The sequence below is a fragment of the Ceratotherium simum genome, chromosome 36 (assembly GCF_057802395.1).
Source record: "Ceratotherium simum simum isolate JZ-2026a chromosome 36, ASM5780239v1, whole genome shotgun sequence".
In the NCBI taxonomy this organism is placed as follows: Eukaryota; Metazoa; Chordata; class Mammalia; order Perissodactyla; family Rhinocerotidae; genus Ceratotherium; species Ceratotherium simum.
Genome location: NC_141935.1, coordinates 2,196,459 through 2,213,937, shown reverse-complemented (window position 1 = coordinate 2,213,937; position 17,479 = coordinate 2,196,459). Strand labels below are relative to the sequence as shown.

The 17,479-nt window shown below is 59.6% G+C and overlaps 1 protein-coding gene across 4 annotated transcripts in view; it reads right to left on the bottom strand.

Moving 5' to 3' along the window:
* KIF21B (kinesin family member 21B) overlaps nucleotides 1–13,938 on the bottom strand; it is a 47,711-nt gene extending 33,773 nt beyond the window's left edge. For 3 of the 4 annotated variants that reach the window (XM_087424311.1, XM_087424312.1, XM_087424313.1), the window contains exons 1-3: nucleotides 13,680–13,938; nucleotides 1,369–1,591; nucleotides 1,076–1,258 (exon numbers count right to left, since the gene is read on the bottom strand). In XM_087424311.1, coding sequence (XP_087280437.1) covers nucleotides 1,076–1,258; nucleotides 1,369–1,591; nucleotides 13,680–13,720 — 447 coding nt within the window. In that variant the 5' untranslated portion in view covers nucleotides 13,721–13,938. The remainder of the gene's footprint in view (nucleotides 1–1,075; nucleotides 1,259–1,368; nucleotides 1,592–13,679) is intronic. The other variant, XM_087424314.1, reaches the window with a different exon arrangement.
* Between the last annotated feature and the right edge of the window lie 3,541 nt (nucleotides 13,939–17,479).

Sequence of the window (17,479 nt, the reverse complement as noted above, 5' to 3'; positions counted from 1 at the left end):
CACAGCAGTGGGACACACACACACAGAGGTGGTCATTTCATCAGAAGCAAAAGTCCAGAAGGACAAAGAAAAACTCTCAGTGTATACAGGGTCCCCTAAGGGGAGGTCAGCCGCCCTGTGTGCCCAGGAGGGAACGCCTATGGGGCAGTGGGCAGGACGGGGCCTGGAAGCCCTAAGGGGGCTGGGCCCACTTCCCTCCCTCAGAAGATAAGCTGGTACAGTCAGAGCACAGGGCGTGTGGGGTGAGAGCCCAGGGTGGCTCCATGCCCAGCACATGCCCCAGGTCTAGAGGGTCTCTGGGTTGGGGATTCAGATGCTGAGAACTGGAGCCGCTTGGTTCAAGTGTCCTAGAGGAGGAGGCCGGTCGAGTCAGGGTGCTCAGGAGACGTATCCAGGTCCACCGCCTTCCTGGAGACCCTTCTGAAAGGCCCCTTTACAGGCCACAGGTCCCCTCTGCCACCCCCAGAGCCCCTAGCTGCCACAATTCGCAGCCTCGGCACACTGACATGCTCCCAGAGAGTGGCAGGGCCAGACGCAAAGAAAGGCCCCTTCTGGAGGACTTTCCTGTCCTGGGGTCAGAGAAGACTCAGAGGGTCAGGAAGGACATCAGCCAGGAAGAGACAGGGCAGGCTGCTCTGAGGCTGGGGGGGACCAGGGGAGGCAGAAGGACAGGCGAGAACCAGAGTTCTCACTATGTGCCAGGCATGTGCTTCCGTGTCATCCTCACAACCCCTAAGGAAAGAGACGTTATTCCCCCGTTCTGCAGCATGGTGAAATGACATGCCCAATGTGACACGGTGAATAAGTGTCAGAGCTGAGAATCAGTTAGGGTTTGAAGAGCGCCTACAGGTTCTCATTGACTCAGGCCCCTCCTGATGCAGGAAACCCCTTCAGAGTGTCCTACCAAGTGGTCTTCCAGCTCTTGCTTGGATATTTCCAGCAGCAGGGAACTCATCACCTATAGAGGCCTCCATGGCTCCCTAGGCTCATTCCGCCACCCTAGAGGAGAGCCCAGCTTCCATAGTCTTGCTGTCCCCCAAGTCTCCCTGCTGCCCAACCTACGAGGCCACAGTACCTCCAGGAACTGAGCGCTGACTTTGAACTCAGGCCCAGCCATGCCCTGCTCCTGTGCCCGCCGCTTGCGCTCAGCAATGCCCCCAAAGAGGTGGGCGATGGCCCTCGGAATGATGCCCTGCTCCTCCTCCGATGTTGCCATGTCGAAGCCAGTGCCCATGGTGTATGTCTTCCCGGCCCCTGTCTGCATTGGCAAAGGTGGAAGGAGGGTGTTATCCAGCATGCATTATCTCTCCCATCAGATGGGGGAGCCCAGGGTCAGAGGGGCCATTGTGGAGGGTGGAGGTGGCTCACCTGTCCATAGGCCAGCACCGTGGCATTGTAGCCCTCAAAGCAGCCCTCGATGAGCTTGTTCACACAGGTCGAGTAGATCTGCTCCTGCCAGGTGTCCAAGTCGAAGACAAAGTCATAGGTGAAGGCCTTGTCCTTCCCCAGAAGGACCTGGGGCTCCCCTGGGGTGACCGAGGTACAGATGTGACAGCCCTCAATCTTCTCCTTTGACAGCTGGGGCCGGATCCTGTCCGAGATGGGAGAGTCCCGGGTCAGCCCCAGCAGCCCCTCCCTCCCTCTGCCGGCCAAGCTTCCACCTCTCCTGGGCCCTTCCAGCCCCCACGAGCTGGAGAAAGAAGGACGCTTAGGAGCCCCAAGAGGACAATGGCAGCTGCTGTAATAACACAATAACAGTAATAATAATACCAACACCATCCAAGACAGCAGTTACTAACATTTATTGAGCAAGTATTTACATAAATGAATTCATGTATTCTTCACTGTAAACCTGTACAGTGCGAATTATTTGCCTGAGTTTACAGATGAGAAAATGGAGGCTGAGAGTTTAAATGACTTGCCCAAGGTTGTACATGAAACATGACAGAGCCACCCCAGGTCTGTCTGGCATCAGAGCACACATTCCAGATTGAACGGGGAGCCCCAGAAACCAGCCTCCCACAGGGCAGGGGAGAGAAGACAGCTTACCCCCTTCTAGGGAGGCGAAGCCCAGGACCAGGGTAGGGAAGGGAGGGATGGGCCTGGCTGCTCCCGCCAGGGCTAAGTTGTGGAGGAGACCAGAAGGCCTGTGGGGGCTGCAAGGGCCCTCCAGCTCAGGAGCCCCCTCCCAGATGCCAGAGCCTGGAGGAACATTCTCAGGCACAAGCTCTGGTTCCTCCCCAGGAGCTGAGGGGGTCGGACCAGGTCAAGTCAAACGTTTGCTGAGAAAGGCAGGGACCTGTGGAAGGGACACAGGCCAGCCGTAGGAGGGGCCCACGTCCCAGATCCTCGTGGGCTCCCTTATACAGAGGGAGAAAAGTGGTATCAGGGCACCACGGACAGGGTGGTCTCCATCTAGCCATGGACGGGGCTGTCTCCATCCAACCACCCCTTCTCCCTCTTCCAAGCAGCCATTGCCATGACGATGTCCCCATGACGATGTCCCCATGACAACCAAGTGTGAGTCAGCGAGCATGTGCGTTGTTGGGATTGGCCTCTAGAGAGCACCCCCCTAATGCCTAAAGGAGGGGTGAGGCATGAACGCTCAGGGCTCCCACAGCTAGCCCCTCACCGGGCACTCACAATGAGCTGCTTGTCAAGCTCCCTCTCCCTCGGCCAACATTTACCAAGAGAAGAAAAGATGAGAGGGGCGCCCAGCCGCAGAGCCAGGGCCTCCAAGTCGCCGTCCCTTCCCTGTCCCAGCTGCCCTGGCCCCAAGGCCCACTCAGAGCTCAGGCCAGTAAGCTGCTCACCTGGGCCTGTTCCTCGCACTTTGCTGTAGGGGTTAGAGGGACGGGGGAGGGGTGAGTCCCAGTGGTGGGGGTTCAGCTACACCAGGCCCCCTTCACGCCCACAGACGGTGGCCGGGGTTTTCTTCCGAGTGTCTCCTTTGGGCAGGAACAGGGCCTCACAGGTCACTGTCCCCTCCTGAAGGCTGACAGCAACGGAAGCCGGAGGAGGTCACCACCCTTGTCCATCCCACCCAGCTGTTCTGGGCCAGCTCCTCGGTCTCCCCGCTGAACTGGTTTCTGATGGGGAAGGGAGCAGCTGACTCTTGCTCATCCTCGCTGGACCTGCAGACCAGACACTTGACCAGTCAGCAGGACGTCAGGGCCAGCAATGCTGCTGCCTCGGCCCCTAGCAGCGGCTGCTGACACAAACTCACGCTCGCTACATGCAGGCAGTGTCTGAGCACTGGCGTGGACTATCCTCACGACGCCACCTGCTGTTTGTAGAGGAGGAATGAGATGGTGCCCAGCTAGTCACAGACAGTGAGGGGCAGAGTAGGGTTTGAACCCAGCCTGCGTGTGTGCACTCTCTCTTCAATGATCCTGTACCACCGTGTCGCTAGGGGCAGGGCTCAGCGTGCCAAGGGGACAGGATGGCTCACATGCGCAGGAGAGAGCAGGCAGCAACCTCAGAGGAGGGCACGGCACCGTGCACAAGGCACTGGGCAGGAATCCAGAGCTTGAGCTCTCAGATGCGGCTCTGCCCCTGGGCCTGCAGGACCTGGGACCAAACACTGTGGCCCAGGGCGTCCAGGTGCTCCCAGGTGGGCAAGCTCTGAGGCCCCTCCAGCTTGGCTGGCAGGACCAGCTCCGGAAGACGCCCTCCCTCCCACGTGGGCTGCTTGCCACGGGATTTCTGGATCCAATTCAAATACCATTTAATTACCCCAGGCAGATGGCAATGCCGGTGATTGGAGGCAATCGAATCAGGATCCCTGGAGACAGCGGGCGCAGGGGTGGGGGAGCGGCGCCCTGTCTGTCAGAGCCCGTTGGCAAGAGGGGCAGCTTCTCCTTCAACAACCAGCCCCAGACCACCAGGGCCCACCTGCCAGGAACAAGTGAGCGAGCAGGGAGCAGTCTAGGGGAGAGGAGGTAGAGGAGGGGACTCCAGGGTTTTGGGGTCCAGGAGTTGTGGGGTCAGTCAGGCATTTCACCCTGGGCCCTCCATTGGCCCAGCACATTCTGACGTCGGGTCCTCCGTGGTCAGAGAGTCAGCCAGCCCCACGCACCAGGGTACTTTGCAGGGTGCAGATGGTGAGCAATGTTGCCCAGAGAAAAGGGTCACCAGCTGGGAGACGGGATATGGGCCCGGGATGGGTCACTAATTCCCAAAGCAACTGACCTCAGAGGAGGAGGGAGTGAGTACTGGTCCCAGGAATGGGGCTTGAGTGAGTAACTGGTGATGGAAGCAAAGGAGAATTAAGATTTCATGGATGCTTCCCATGCACCAGCGCTGGGCCAGGCACCCACCACGATGAGCAAGAGATGTCAATTTTCATTTTCCAGAGGGGAAAGCCGAGGCTCAAAGTGGTTAAGTTGCACACACAGTAAGTACAGTGAGGTTGGGCATCAGTTCCTGCTCTGGCTGACTATGGCTCGCAGGCTCTTCCACTTCTCCAGCTGCTTCTCACCCAGGAATCTCTCAAGCCCCAAATCAATAAACTTCCTCCAGCACCACCATTAGAGCCAGGAGGAGACCCGCCACATCCGGTCATGCCTGCGCCAGGCTGGGCACTGGGCTGGCCCTGCCTCCCAGAGCTCACAGTCCAGCCGGGCAGACATCGTGTCTCAGTGGTCCTGGGGCCCATTCCTCACCACACCCTGCCCAGCGGAGTATCTGAACCCATGCCCCACAGGCAGGAGACAAGAGGGTCAGGCGATAAAGACAAGGTCCCTGACAAGCCTCTGCCCCACCCTCCTGTGTCTCATGAGCCACTGCTTCCTCCTGTGTCATCTAGATGGTCTCTTCTGTTTTAACTTTCTAAGAAGTCCATCGCCCTCCCCTCCAGCAGCCTCCTCTCCTGGCCCCACCGTGGGTGGGTGAGGTCACTTCTGTGCACGCCCTCAGCCACCCTGCCCCGCCCCATATTAGGGGAAGGAAGAAGCTGCCGTTACACCAGGGTGACAAGGACGGAGCCACTCCTTGCCCTGTTCCTCCTGAGGGCAGGGGAGGGGGTAGTCCAAGTAGACCCTAGGAGCTGTGGACCAGACGTGTGTGAGGCATTCACCTCAAGTACAAAATTTAAGGGGGCATGAAAAAACTCAGTAATCTGGATAAATTACAATTTAATGTAATATTTGAAAAACTCAAGTTGCAGACTACGGCCGGCAGGCCAGCTGCCTGTTTTTGTCAATAAAGCTTAGTGGTCCAAACATCCAGTGTCATTTCTGTGCAGGCACCTCCTGAATCTCATCCACGGGCATCTCACCCCAGCCCCACCCCTCCAAAGCCCCCCTCCATCTCTTCTCCAGGTCCTGCAGGAGGGAGGGAGGGGGGCGGGCCGGTCAGCCCCACTCAGAAAGGCCCGGGCATCTCCCAGAACAGAGCCTGGTCTATCTGCCACTTGGCAACGGCAGGACTGAGTGGCGGTGGGAGCGGGCATGAGGGTGCAGAGAAAGCGCCCAGAGCCTTTCAGGGCAGGATCTGGCACAGCGCGGCGCTGAGCTTCCTCTGTTCACACTGAGCGGGGGCTCCTGTGATGTGGTTAGTTCTTCTAACATCCGTCCCCACCGCCAGAGAAGTGAGCGCATGGCCAGGGAGAAGACAAAGGCTGCGAACCCGAGCCTGGGGCTGCGGGAAGAGCTGAGCTCAGCGGTTCCTCGGCTCTTCGGGTAGCCAGGCGGACAGAGCGGAAGGGGAGGGCAGGGGAGACAGGGAGGAGGCAGGCCCCGGGGACGCTGCGAGACTGCCAAGGAGAAAAATTCCCTCTGCAGAGGGTAACATGCCCAGAGCCCCACACCCTACCCCATGGCTCAGGAGGAGAGGACGGAGCAAGCTCGGCCTCATCCCTACCCCATCCTCAGTGACATCACACAAAGACAGCCAATCAACCCCCAGGGGCTCCGCCCAGTGACCTCGGGCTCCTGCGGGGGCCTGGCTCAGCTTCTCAGGTGAAATTAGTCCCAACCCATCAGCTGGCGAGGGCCCCTCCTTTGGTTCCTAACTGACCTGCCCCCCAAATCTTTACCCTGAGCTCGTAAAATGCAGCCCCAGGCTCTCTCCATCTGAAGAGTCTTCCTTCTCACTGAGAGGTAACAGGCCATGATATTCACATAACTAACCAAGAACCGTTCCAGAATCTAGAGAATTCTTACAATGGTGTATGGTCTGTGATTCCTGATCCTGTCTTTACTGGACCCTGGAACCCTACTACACCTCTGTTCACTCAACTTCCAGTTAGTAACACCACTGCACCCAGGAGCAAGGCTACCTCTTCACTGGACTCTGTCCAGGAAGCTGGGCACACAGTCATTACACAAATCATTCAGTGCTAAGGTGGGTGTTTTTGCCCCTAATTCACAAATTAGGGCTCAGAGAGAAATTAAATAGCTCAGCTCAAGGTCACATAGCTAACAAGTCACAAGGTCTAGGAAGGCCACCTTTACAGCCATCAGCCCAGGAGAGCTGGGAGGACCAGCATGCACGCAGCTGCCGCCCTGCGAGTAATTTGCACGTGGGGACTTCCAGGCTGGGGGACGCCCTCTCTCCAGGCCCGACCTCATAGGCTTTGAGAAAACCCAGACACCTGTACAAGAGTCACCCTTCAGATGGTCAAAACGACCATCAGAACTGGTTCCTTTGGAAAAAGCCCCAGGTGGGCTGAAAGCATCCCTGCTCTCTTCTCCCACGGGACCCCGAATGCCTGTGTGAAATCCTGAAAAGGAGCCCCCAGAGTCTAGTGGGACAGCCCAGGGAGGGATGGAGAAGTAAGGAAGCCCATGGTCCTGTCTCGTGAGCACCCGACCCTGAAGGATGAAGCAAAGGCAGAGTCCACGACCTCCCCTCCTGGCCTCCAGCCCATGTCGCCACACCTGGCCTCAACCACAGGCAGCAGGGGTAGACCAGAGCTCAGCTGTGTAGCCTCCATTGTGGAAGTGTGTGTGTGTGTGTGTGTGTGTGTGTGTGTGTGTGTGTGTGTGTGTGGCCAGGGACACAGAGAGGAGCCCCATGACCCCTGGTCTGCCTGGCACACTGAGTCACTTAGCCATGCTAGGACCTGCCAGGGACCAGCTCTTCCTCATCAGTGACAGAGCCAGATCAAACAGGAGCTCAGCTACAGCACAAGGGATGTAGATAAGCCAGCAAAAAGAACTTCCTGCCTGCAAAGACTGTTAAGCCCCGGAAGGAAAGCCGGGCGTCTAGGGAACCTTCTTCCTCAGAAATCACAGCCTCCGACGTCACTCCCGTCTCTTCTGTGCGTTCTCCATACTCACGCCTCATCTGATAAGGACAATACCTAATATTTTCTGAGAATCTGAGTGTCCGGCTCTATTATATACATGAACACCTGTAATGTGTTATGACAACCCTGTGAAAGGTATTTCCCCAATTTTCCTGAGCCTGAGAAAGGTGAAATTTAACAAGCCCAGATCCCATGATTCATAATGGTGGAGATGAAATTCAGACCCGACCCGCCTGAGCCCAGTCCCACTGCATCCGCTAAGCAACCCAGCTGGACTGGAGAAAAACAAGCCCTCGGAGAACCTCCCGACTGATCCCACGAACAGCTGCCAGCAGAGCCACGAGCCGCCTGCCGGAAGAGCATCCTTCCTATTTTGTAGTTAAGAAAGCTGAGGGCTGCAGCGTGAAGCACGGAGCGCGGAACCCAGGAGGCTGCCTCGCTGCCTGCTGGCGGCAGAAAGAGGACGTCCACACCCCCAGTTTAATGAGCATCGTCTCCTCCTCCCCTGGTGGCAGCCTGCCAGCGCTGGAGCAGACGGCTGGAAGCAGGACGCCCGCTCTCTCAGGGGAGTCTGGCTCCCAGACACCCGGGGGCTTTCAGCTGACTTAGCCCAGAGAGGGCATCTTCCCACAAAGGCCAGTCCTCGCTGAAACAGGGTGGGGAGACCCCATTTGGGGTGCTGGCCCTTTAGCTGCAGGGGTACAGCATGGCGAGAGCCCTCAGAGCCCTGGGACAGCCAGAGGGTCTTGCTGCCCTCCCACTGGACCTTCTCCTGGCCCCTCAGATCCTCCCCTAGGCCAGCCCTCAGGGAAAAGACCTGGGCTAGCTCTGAACCCCAAAACACGGCTTTGTGCCATGGAGTCAAAGGGCATGGGTTTATGAGGCCCCAGTGGGCCTGGTGAAAAAGATCTGTCAACCGTCTCTGCCTGACTTCTGTCCTGGAACACATCCCCGAGAGCAAAGGGAGGGGTGCAGACACTCCAAAAAAACCTACAGGAAGCCTTGGGGTGACAACTCAGGGTGTCTGGGGTTCAGGAATCTGAGCCCACTCCCCCCTCGGGGCATGGCCTCGACCTTTCTCTTTCAGTTCATCTCAGTCCTGGCCACTGACCCCTGAGTAATGCCCAGGGACAGGCGGTGCAGCAGGGGCAGGCCCCCCGGCATCAGGATCTCAGTTGCACCCCAGGGCAGCCCCCAAAGGCTGAAACCAGGCTCGGGGAGGAAGCGGCAAGCAGAGTAGGGTGACACGTCAGAAGTGGGGGTGGGGATGCGAGTAGGAGCTGAGAGAAGGGCCAGCTCAGTCGCAGACCAGGGGCCAGGACCCAGGCCTGGCTGCGGGCAGCAGACAGGAGCTTCCCGAGCCACGGGTCTGACTGTCGCTGGGGCCTGGGCAGAGAGGCGAGCCCAGCTCAGGGAAGCACTGCTCAGCTGTGCTCCAGCATCACTCTCGCCTCCCACCCCCATCGCGGGGCATCTGGCAGGGGTTTCCCATGACCTCCCGGGAGACGTCGCAGAGCAGGGCTGAGCCGGGAGCGCCCAGAGCCCAGGGCTGTGATCGCATCTGCAACTGGTGGGGGACAGCTCAGTGGGACTGGGCCCTGGGGACCTCCCCTGCTGAGGAATGCAGAGCAACAGGCGCCTGGCCTGAGAGCAGCTGGCTGTGGAGGGCAGCGAGCCTCTCCCACCACACTGGCCCTGGTCCCCAGTCCCCGAGGCCAGGCTCTCCTCTGTGCACCTGAACTGCAGCCTCAGGCAGGACCAGCCAGCCTAGAGAAAGGACAGTCGGCCTCCACCACAGCTCTGATGCTGGACTTCCACCGAGGAAGGCAGAGGGGTAGGGACTCAGCCAGAAACCAAATTCCAGGACAGCTGCAGGGATCCAGGGACAGGAGGATGGAGACTCATACCCAGCGGAGATTAGACGGGGAAGCTCCCCAAACACAAGAGGGAGCAGCACGGATTCAGGAGCTAGGACCATGGTGGGGACAGGCAGCCCCCTGCTAAGCAACCCCATAAAGGAAAGTCCGGACGCCTCACCTTGCCACATGTGTGCACGGCTCTGAATGCCCTCCTGAGCACATTTCCACGCGCACAGTCACGGCAGTGGTGCCGCCGGAAAGCATTTGAGAAACCGAGAAACCGAGGCACAGAGACTCCCAGCAAAGGGCTATTTAGCAGCTGAATTAGGAGGCCGTTTAGAGCAGCAGGAGGAGCTGGTGCTTGGAGGTGAGCCCACCCTGGATTCAAATTCAGCTCATCCGTTCACCGGCTCTGTACACAGTGGGAACAACACTGTCATCTCTCGGGGCTCCAGCAGCGTACAGTGGGATAATGCAGGCACAATGCCCAGCACAGATTATGTATTCAATCAACAATCACGCTTAGCCACCTCCTGGTTCAGTCTCCTTACCATCACAACGTGCTTTCTCCAATCAATCAATCAGTTACTCAATGGACCGGAGGTGAATTCTTGATGTTACCGCACAGCCACTAGAGCTTAAACCAGAGACACCTCACAGGTACACTGTAAGTTAGGGCTTATTTTTAAAACATTTTATTCATACTCCACTCCTAGGAGTCGATCTTTGGAACTGCATGCCGTCTACTTCACCCAAACCACTGCTCTTCAAAAGGAACACACCAGCTGTTCCCACTCTGCAGTGGGTAAAACGGAGGCCCAGAAGGACAAACAGGAAAGGGGCCCACGACCCAGCCAGCGGAAGAACCTCGTCAGCCCCACCCTGCCTGTGCCCCCAGAGCTGTGAGAGCCAGGGTGCCGGGCACGTGTCAGCCTCCGCTTCCCCAGCCCTGCCCCACCCCACCTCCATCCGAGGTTTTCAAAAGCTGAGATCCAATCAGGCAGGCTGGCTGGGGTGGAGGGGCTGGCTTCCGGGGCCTGTGGTTACTACAGTCCACTTCCGTGTGATGACATAAGCCCTATTTCTGAGCAGGAGGCCACCACCACAGGACTGCACACAGCCCATGAAGGTGCAGTCTGGGCCTCGGTTTCCCAGATCTGTGAACCGGACAGCACGGGACACTGCTGGCGTTGAATGGCACTGACTGGCCTTGGGCTCCGGCAGGGCCAAGGGTGGGGCTCTGAAGGCACCCACAGCCCCACCCTCACACAGCCTTTTCTGATTTCTTCAGTCTCTGTCCCAAGCCACCAATTCTCTTGATTCAAAATTCAGACAAACATTGGCAAAGATTTCAGAGTAGCCTGGAACTAGGGCAACCATTGCAGCGAGGAACCAGATGGGAGAGGGCAGGGTGCCATCTAATACGGTCCCCGGGGCCCTGGCCTGTGACCCCAACCCCTTTCATCCCTGCTCAACCCCTCAGTGTCCAGGATGGATGTGGGACTGGCCCAGGCCCCTCCCCTCCCCATCAGACTAAAGGAAGGAAGCCTGAAGAAGCCAGGCAGAGATAAGGGGGAGGCGGGCCACAATGAGGGCTCCCCTCATGGTGGGGGCTCAGAGCTGGGGGCTTGAAAGGGTCTTAAATAAATGCACCATGGGACTTGGCTTCCTTCCTCAATTTCAACTTCACCAATTTGCATTTCTGAACAGCCACCCCCTTCCCCTTCTCCCCCCACAGCCAGGCCTGTGCTTCTGCAGCTGGGCAGGTCTTGGCTCAGCCCCACCTCTGCCCCCAGGTAGAGGCTGCTCCAGGCCCAGGAGCCCAGAGTCTTTATCATCGGAGGAGGGGATTAACGGATAAAGGGATAAAGGGATCACAGGGCAGGCAGGAGGGGCCTGAGGAGCTCACGGTGCAAAGGGTTCAGGGACCACCAGGCCAGACTCTGGGGAGGCCTGGGGGTGGGCCTTTGGGGTCTGGTCACACCTAGACCTTCTCCCTCATCCCAGGCCCCAGATCCTGAGCGGTCCCCCCCCCCCGCCCCCCGCCACCGGCTTCCCCCCAGCATCTGCAGACAGCCAGCTTTGATCCTCATCCCAAGGAAATCACAGCGCCAAGAGCCCCGGGCCCAGCACTTCTCCCCTAGTCTCACAGGGGCCGGACCTCCTCCCTCACACACACACTGACACACATACACACCCGCAGACCAAGTCCGTCTCCCTCCTGGCCTCCCTGTCCAAAGAGCTGGACCCAGGGCTTGCCACAAGCTATTCTCAAGGGCACTAGGGAACACTTCAGTTAGACACAAGAAAGGACTTCCAGGAAGTCAGAAAGACAGCTGAACCTGGCGCTAGGCCAGGCCCTCGGCAATCCCAAATCTTCGGCTCTTCCCATCAGTGCTCCACTCCGGCCCACCACCCAGCCCTTTAGTGGGGCAAGTGATTTCTAGGGTGGGGGTGGGAGTGGAGGGGATCCAAAAGTGCGAACTCTCCCCTACAGCCCTTCGGTGGCACCGTCTGCTCCCATCCCAGCTCCAGCGCAGTCCTATCCTCAGCTCTCTGATTAGAAGCTGGGTTCTGTCCAGGCATTGTCTGCCTTCCACGGCTGGCTGCCCATTGAGGTCTGGCGTGTGCTGGGCTGGGGCTCCGCTGGGCTAGGAGGGGAGGAGTGGGCGGGGCCCTCACCTTCCAGGAGACCCCGAAAACCTGGCTTTTCTGATGCTCAAATCTCCCCACCCCTCCATGCAGATCAGCAACTCCAGGCAAGTGGGGAGGACTCCCGATCTCACAGTGCAATCTGAGTGGGAAGCAGCAATGCCTGTCACCCGAAGAACTGGCTGCACTGGGCTGGCACAGTCCCCCCTCTGTGGGAAGGGTCCCCAGAACCTTCTGGTGGTGGTGGGAAGGTTACACCAGCTTTTCCTCACTCTTTTGCAGAGTGCCACTCCCATGGGCTGTTCCCACACCTCACCAGGCCCAGTCCAGCCTGGGGACCCTGGCAGGAGAGTGGCTGGTTTTGCTTGGCTCTTTCCTGCAAGATGGAGTCTACAGGAAAGCCCCCACGGGAGGGGCCCCCTGAGCCCCTTCCTTCCCTGGCCTGGCTCACAGTGGGTGGGGGCCAGGGCTTCGGTTCCCTTTACGGTGCACCAGGACTCTCCCCTCTCCCCGTCGCTGCAGATGTCATATTTACATTTCTCACTCCCACCCTCCACCCCTGCACCTGCCTCCCCCAACCTCCACAGCATCCCGCTGCACTGTCAGCCCAGCGGCAGCCTGGCCCCACCCCAGCCAGCCCACCAGGCACCTGCCGGCTCCTCTTTGTCTCTCAGGCTGTGGTCTCACAGGCCAGCAAGGCGGTGCTAGAGTGATGCTCAGTGCAGCCTGGGGTGCACGGGTGGGAGGCACCTCAGTCTCCCTCCTTGACACCAGAGCTGTAATCTGCAGCCCACTCCTCTCCAGGCTGCAGAGGGCTGGCCAGGAGGCTGGGTGGGGGGTGGGGGGCATCTGCCCTGGGGCAGGACGGGGGAAGCTCTTCCATAGTCATCTCTGACCCTGTCTAGAGTGACTTCCCTGGACTCCTGGCATCTGGGGCCCCTACGACCCAGGGAATCTAAAGACCTGTCTCAGAGACCCACCCCACACCCGGACCCCATACCCCACCCCCATCACCCAGGGCGGGCAGAGATGGCTGTTCCTCTCCACCATCCCTGCCTTGGTGACCAGCCCCAGAGTGGCGTTCTCCCACCAGCAGACCCCTCTCAAAGAGAAACCCCAAAACAACAACAGGGAGAGGTGGTGTGGGGTGAAGCGTCCCCACCCAACACAAAGGACACCAACCGCTCAACTTTGCAGTGTTTCCTGCTAACACCTCTCTGCCCCTCCCAGGACAACACCCCAGCCGCGTCCTCTCCCCACCCCAGTTCTGTCAGGACATCACTTCAAGTCCAGCTAAGTCCATGCAGCCAGCATCTGAGCGCCTGAGGCTGGGGCGGCGGCGGCACACCCTCCGGCCCTCTCAGAGAGGCAGAACCTCAGACGCACCTCCTCCTGCCTCCCCCAGCTCCATCTCCTCCTGGGACGGGGCCAGCAGGGTCCTCTCCAAAAGCCTGTTGGCCACCCCCCCCCCAAAGGCGAAGGCCCCCTCCCAGTTCTCTCGCTGTCCCCGTCTGGATCTTTGTCTGCGGAACCCTCTCCGGGGGCGGGTGCGCTGCCTTCCTAGCTGGACCCAGAGCGCAGAACCATCCAGAGGGTGGATGAGGGGAAATTCTTCCCCCTCCAGGATCCCCGTCCGAGACAGCAGCCCCGTGGGGAGGCGAAGAGGAAACGCACAGACGCTCCGGCCTGGGCCAGGGCTGGGTGTGAAATACCGGATTTCCTTGTTTATTCGATTTTCTCATCACTAAGGGCTCCCAAGAGGGGCCCGAAATTACCACCCAAACCAAGCCCCGCTCCAGCAGCCGGTCGCCGCTCCCCGCCTCTCGGGCGCGGGCTGGGGATGGGGCGGCCCCGGCCAGGGCCCCGGCCCCGCCAGACAAAGCCGAGCCCCCGCGCGCACGCCGCCGCGGTCCTACCTGACGGCCACCTTGACGCAGCAGTCCCCCTGGCCGGCCATGGTCCTCTGGGCTGGGTGCGGACGCGGATCAGGGGCGGGGGTCCCGGGGCCAGTACCCGGGGGAGCGGCTGCGGCTGCGGCTGCGGCTGCAGGAGGCGCGGGCGCTGCAGGCGGAGGCGGCGGCGGCCGGAGGGGACATGCTCGGGCGCAGGCGGAGGAGCTCACCGGCGGCCGGGCCGGGGTCCTCGGGGCCGGGCGCGCGCGCCTCCTCGCTCCATCGCGCGGCGCGGAGCCAGCAGAGCGCGCGCGGAGCCCCCGGCGCTCCCCACGGCGCGGCACGCGCCCAGCCTCCCGCCGCCTCCCGCCGCCGCGCCAACAAAGGGGCGGGGGCCGGCTCCGCGCTGGACCCGCCCCCCGGGTCGCCAATCCCAGGCCCGAACCGGCGGCGGGGCGGGACCTGAGCCTTTAAAGGGACCTCCTGGCTCGCGTCCACCCGCGGGCTGGGGGGGCCGGCGGGACCGCAGAGGGGGGAGGGGGGTGCGGGCCGCCGGGCTGGCCACGCCGGTGTCTCGGCCCAGAGTGCGAAGGCTCAGGCTCGATGTGACCCCGACCCATCAATGCGGAAACTGGGACGCAGAAAGGGGAACTACCCAAGGTCACACGGGGAGTTCGCGGCCGGCCAGCGTGGGGAAGAACCCAGGTCCCGCGCCCAGTGCTTCGCCTCGGAGCATCCCACAGCCACTGGCGGTTTATGTTTTGAAAGCACCGGGGACGCTCGCCTTCTGCGTTTATTCCGGCGAATTTACCAACAACCTTAATGGAAGGAGACTCTTGCTGGTGTCTAACTGACATTCCCCCCACCTCCACCCTGCAGCGGTTTAAAGTCCATCCTCTCGTCAATTCCGGCCAGGCTCCCAGCCTAGACGGCCCCTCCCTTCTGCTCCATCATGGGGGCTCCCTTGACCTTTGTGACCCATGGATGACCCCGCTGGGCCTGGCTCACACTCTGCTTGTTATGGCCGCGGGAGCAGAGGGTCAATGTGGGAGGCCTGAGCGCCGAGGGGAGATGAGGGGACGAATCGGGCACTCATCTCAGGCACCTGGGTAGAGGCTGGGGGCGAGGTGGGCAGGGCAGGGGAGCAGGAGCACAGTGCCTTTATGTGGACATAAAGGAGATGGGAGCCCTGGAGACTTGAACCCCAGGCAGTGATGGAGTAGGCCCCAGCGGGGGAAGTCAATTCTCCTTCCACTCCATCTCCTCTCTCTGAGCCCAGACGTCTTCTCCCTGCCCCCCAACTCTTAACATTGGGGCCATTCACAGGGCCCCTCACCAGCTGCCCTCCCTTCCCTTGCTTGGACCAGCTCCATCCCCTGGAAGCAGCCCAAGAGGAGGACCCAGCTGCAGCTCCAGATGTGGAGGGAGCTCTCTGGGGGAGGGGAGAAAGGGGAGTCTGACTCCAAGTGTCTTGCATCACCCTCAGATGATGAAACCCTGTCAGAGATTTTGGCAAGGGCGTGCGTTAGGGTCTGAGGATGCATCTGTCCATGCCATCCTCCTCCCCTTCCCTCCCCAACCCAGCCTCACAGATAACTGCTCCATCCGGTAACTCAGATCCCTGTTTGGTTTGACCTATTAAGGTCAAACCAAAAATAAAGATAATTTCAGGGGCAAATGAACACCCTCCCGCCATCCTGATGGGAAACAGGTGACCCCAGGGTGAAGGAAGGGAGAAAGGAGGTCCTGGTGGGATCCTGCACCAATTATTAGCGTTGGAACCTAGAGGAAGCTCTCTCTGGGGCCAGTAGGTCACCCCTCCCAGAGCAGGAGGCCAGCAGAGTGTTGAGGAGTCAGATGCTGGATATTCTCTCCCCGTCTTCCAAGCAAAATAAGCGGTGGGGAGGAGACTAACATTTATGGACCCTCTGCATGAACAAGGCACTTTATATGCATATTCTCATAACCTAGTGAGCCAGGCTTTAGTATTCTTTTATGGTTTTGCAGATGGGGAAACTGAGTCTCACCCAGCATATAAGCAACAGACCTAGGATTTGAACTCCTGTGTCTGGTTCCAGACTCCCCAGATCACGTCCAAGCTGCTGCCCAAGGGGCAGGGAGCTGGGCTGGTGCAGGCTTCTGCTCCAGGTTCAGCCCTTCCGCCTGATAATGCTGCATTTTGCAAAGCTGCTCTCCCTCCCGCAGGACTCTGGACTTCTCTGGGGCCTGACTCTGGTTTCCTGCCTTCAGGAGGTCCCCCCCGACTTCCGAAAGTAGGTGACCCTTCTGACTCACAGCTTCACTGCTGGGAAATGGCGCCAGAGCTGCTGCCCGTCCCCCTCCAGGCCGCAGGGGGTCAAGCCAGGAGAAGCAGGGAGGCCCCTGGGCTGGCAGCTCAGGCCTCCTAGAGGTCAGGGCCGTAGGACAGCTCCCTCCTGGGCCAACAGGGAGCAGCAGGGCGCTGGGCGTCCAGACCCTGACTCCTGGGCACTGCTGTCCAGAGGAGAGGCGGTAATGGGCGTGGAGGTCAGATGGGGATCCAAGTGGGAGGAAAGAGGCTTAAACCGCAGCTTGGGAGATTTAGGTTAGCTGGTCAGAGGAAGCCCAGGACAATCCCTGCCTCTTCAGTTTCTGTTCCAGCTCCAACAGGCCACTGCTTCCTTTCTCTCGTTTGTTCTCTCTGCCACCCCCCTCTCCTCCCAGCTGCTCTTCTCCTTTCCTCCCCTCCTTCCCAAACCTGCGGTGTCTCCAGATCAGCTGCCTACGTGCACATCTCCCTGACTCTGATGCTCTCCTCTCTGCCTGACAGGAACAGGCAAACACACACACACACACACGTCGCACACACACAGCACACACATCCACACACATGCATGCACACACACAGCACACACATCCACACACGCACACACATGCGAACTCGCACACACACATGCACGTGTGCACACACAGCACACACATGCATGCACACATGCACACAGACACACATGTGTGCGCACACAGCACACAGACACATGCACGCACACATGCGCACACACACGTGCACACGCACACAGCACACACATCCATACACAGACAAATGCATGCACACATGCACACAGACATGCATGTGCGCACACACACACAGACACATGCACTCACACGTGCACACAGAGACACACACGCACACACACATGCGAACACGCACAGCACACACATGCACGTGCACAAAGACACACACATGTGCACACACAGCACACACATGCACGTGCGCACACAGACACATGCACGCACACATGCACACAGGCACACACTCATGCACATGCACACAGAGACACACACGTGCGCACACACAGCACACACAGACACATGCACGCACACATGCACATGCACACAGAGACACACGCACACACACACAGCACACACATCCACACGCACACATGCACATGCACACATGACAGAGACACACACCTGTGCGCACACACATCCACACACAGAGACACATGCATGCGCACATGCACACAGAAACACACGCACACACATGCACATGCACACATACACACACACGTGTGCGCGCACACAGCACACAGAGACACGCATGCACACATAGCACACACACACATGCACGCACACATGCATATGCACACAGAGACACACGCACGCACACACACTACCCCGTGTTTGGCCCTGAGCCCCCTGACTGGACTGGAGTTTGAGCCCCAGCCCTTGTCCTGAGCTGAGGCCCTTCCACCCGGCATCTTGGGGCCTCCATCATGTCTCGGACAGGAGCTGTGGGCGTCTGGGCAGATGGGAACCTGGAGGAGTTGCAGGGGCCTCTCCGAGGC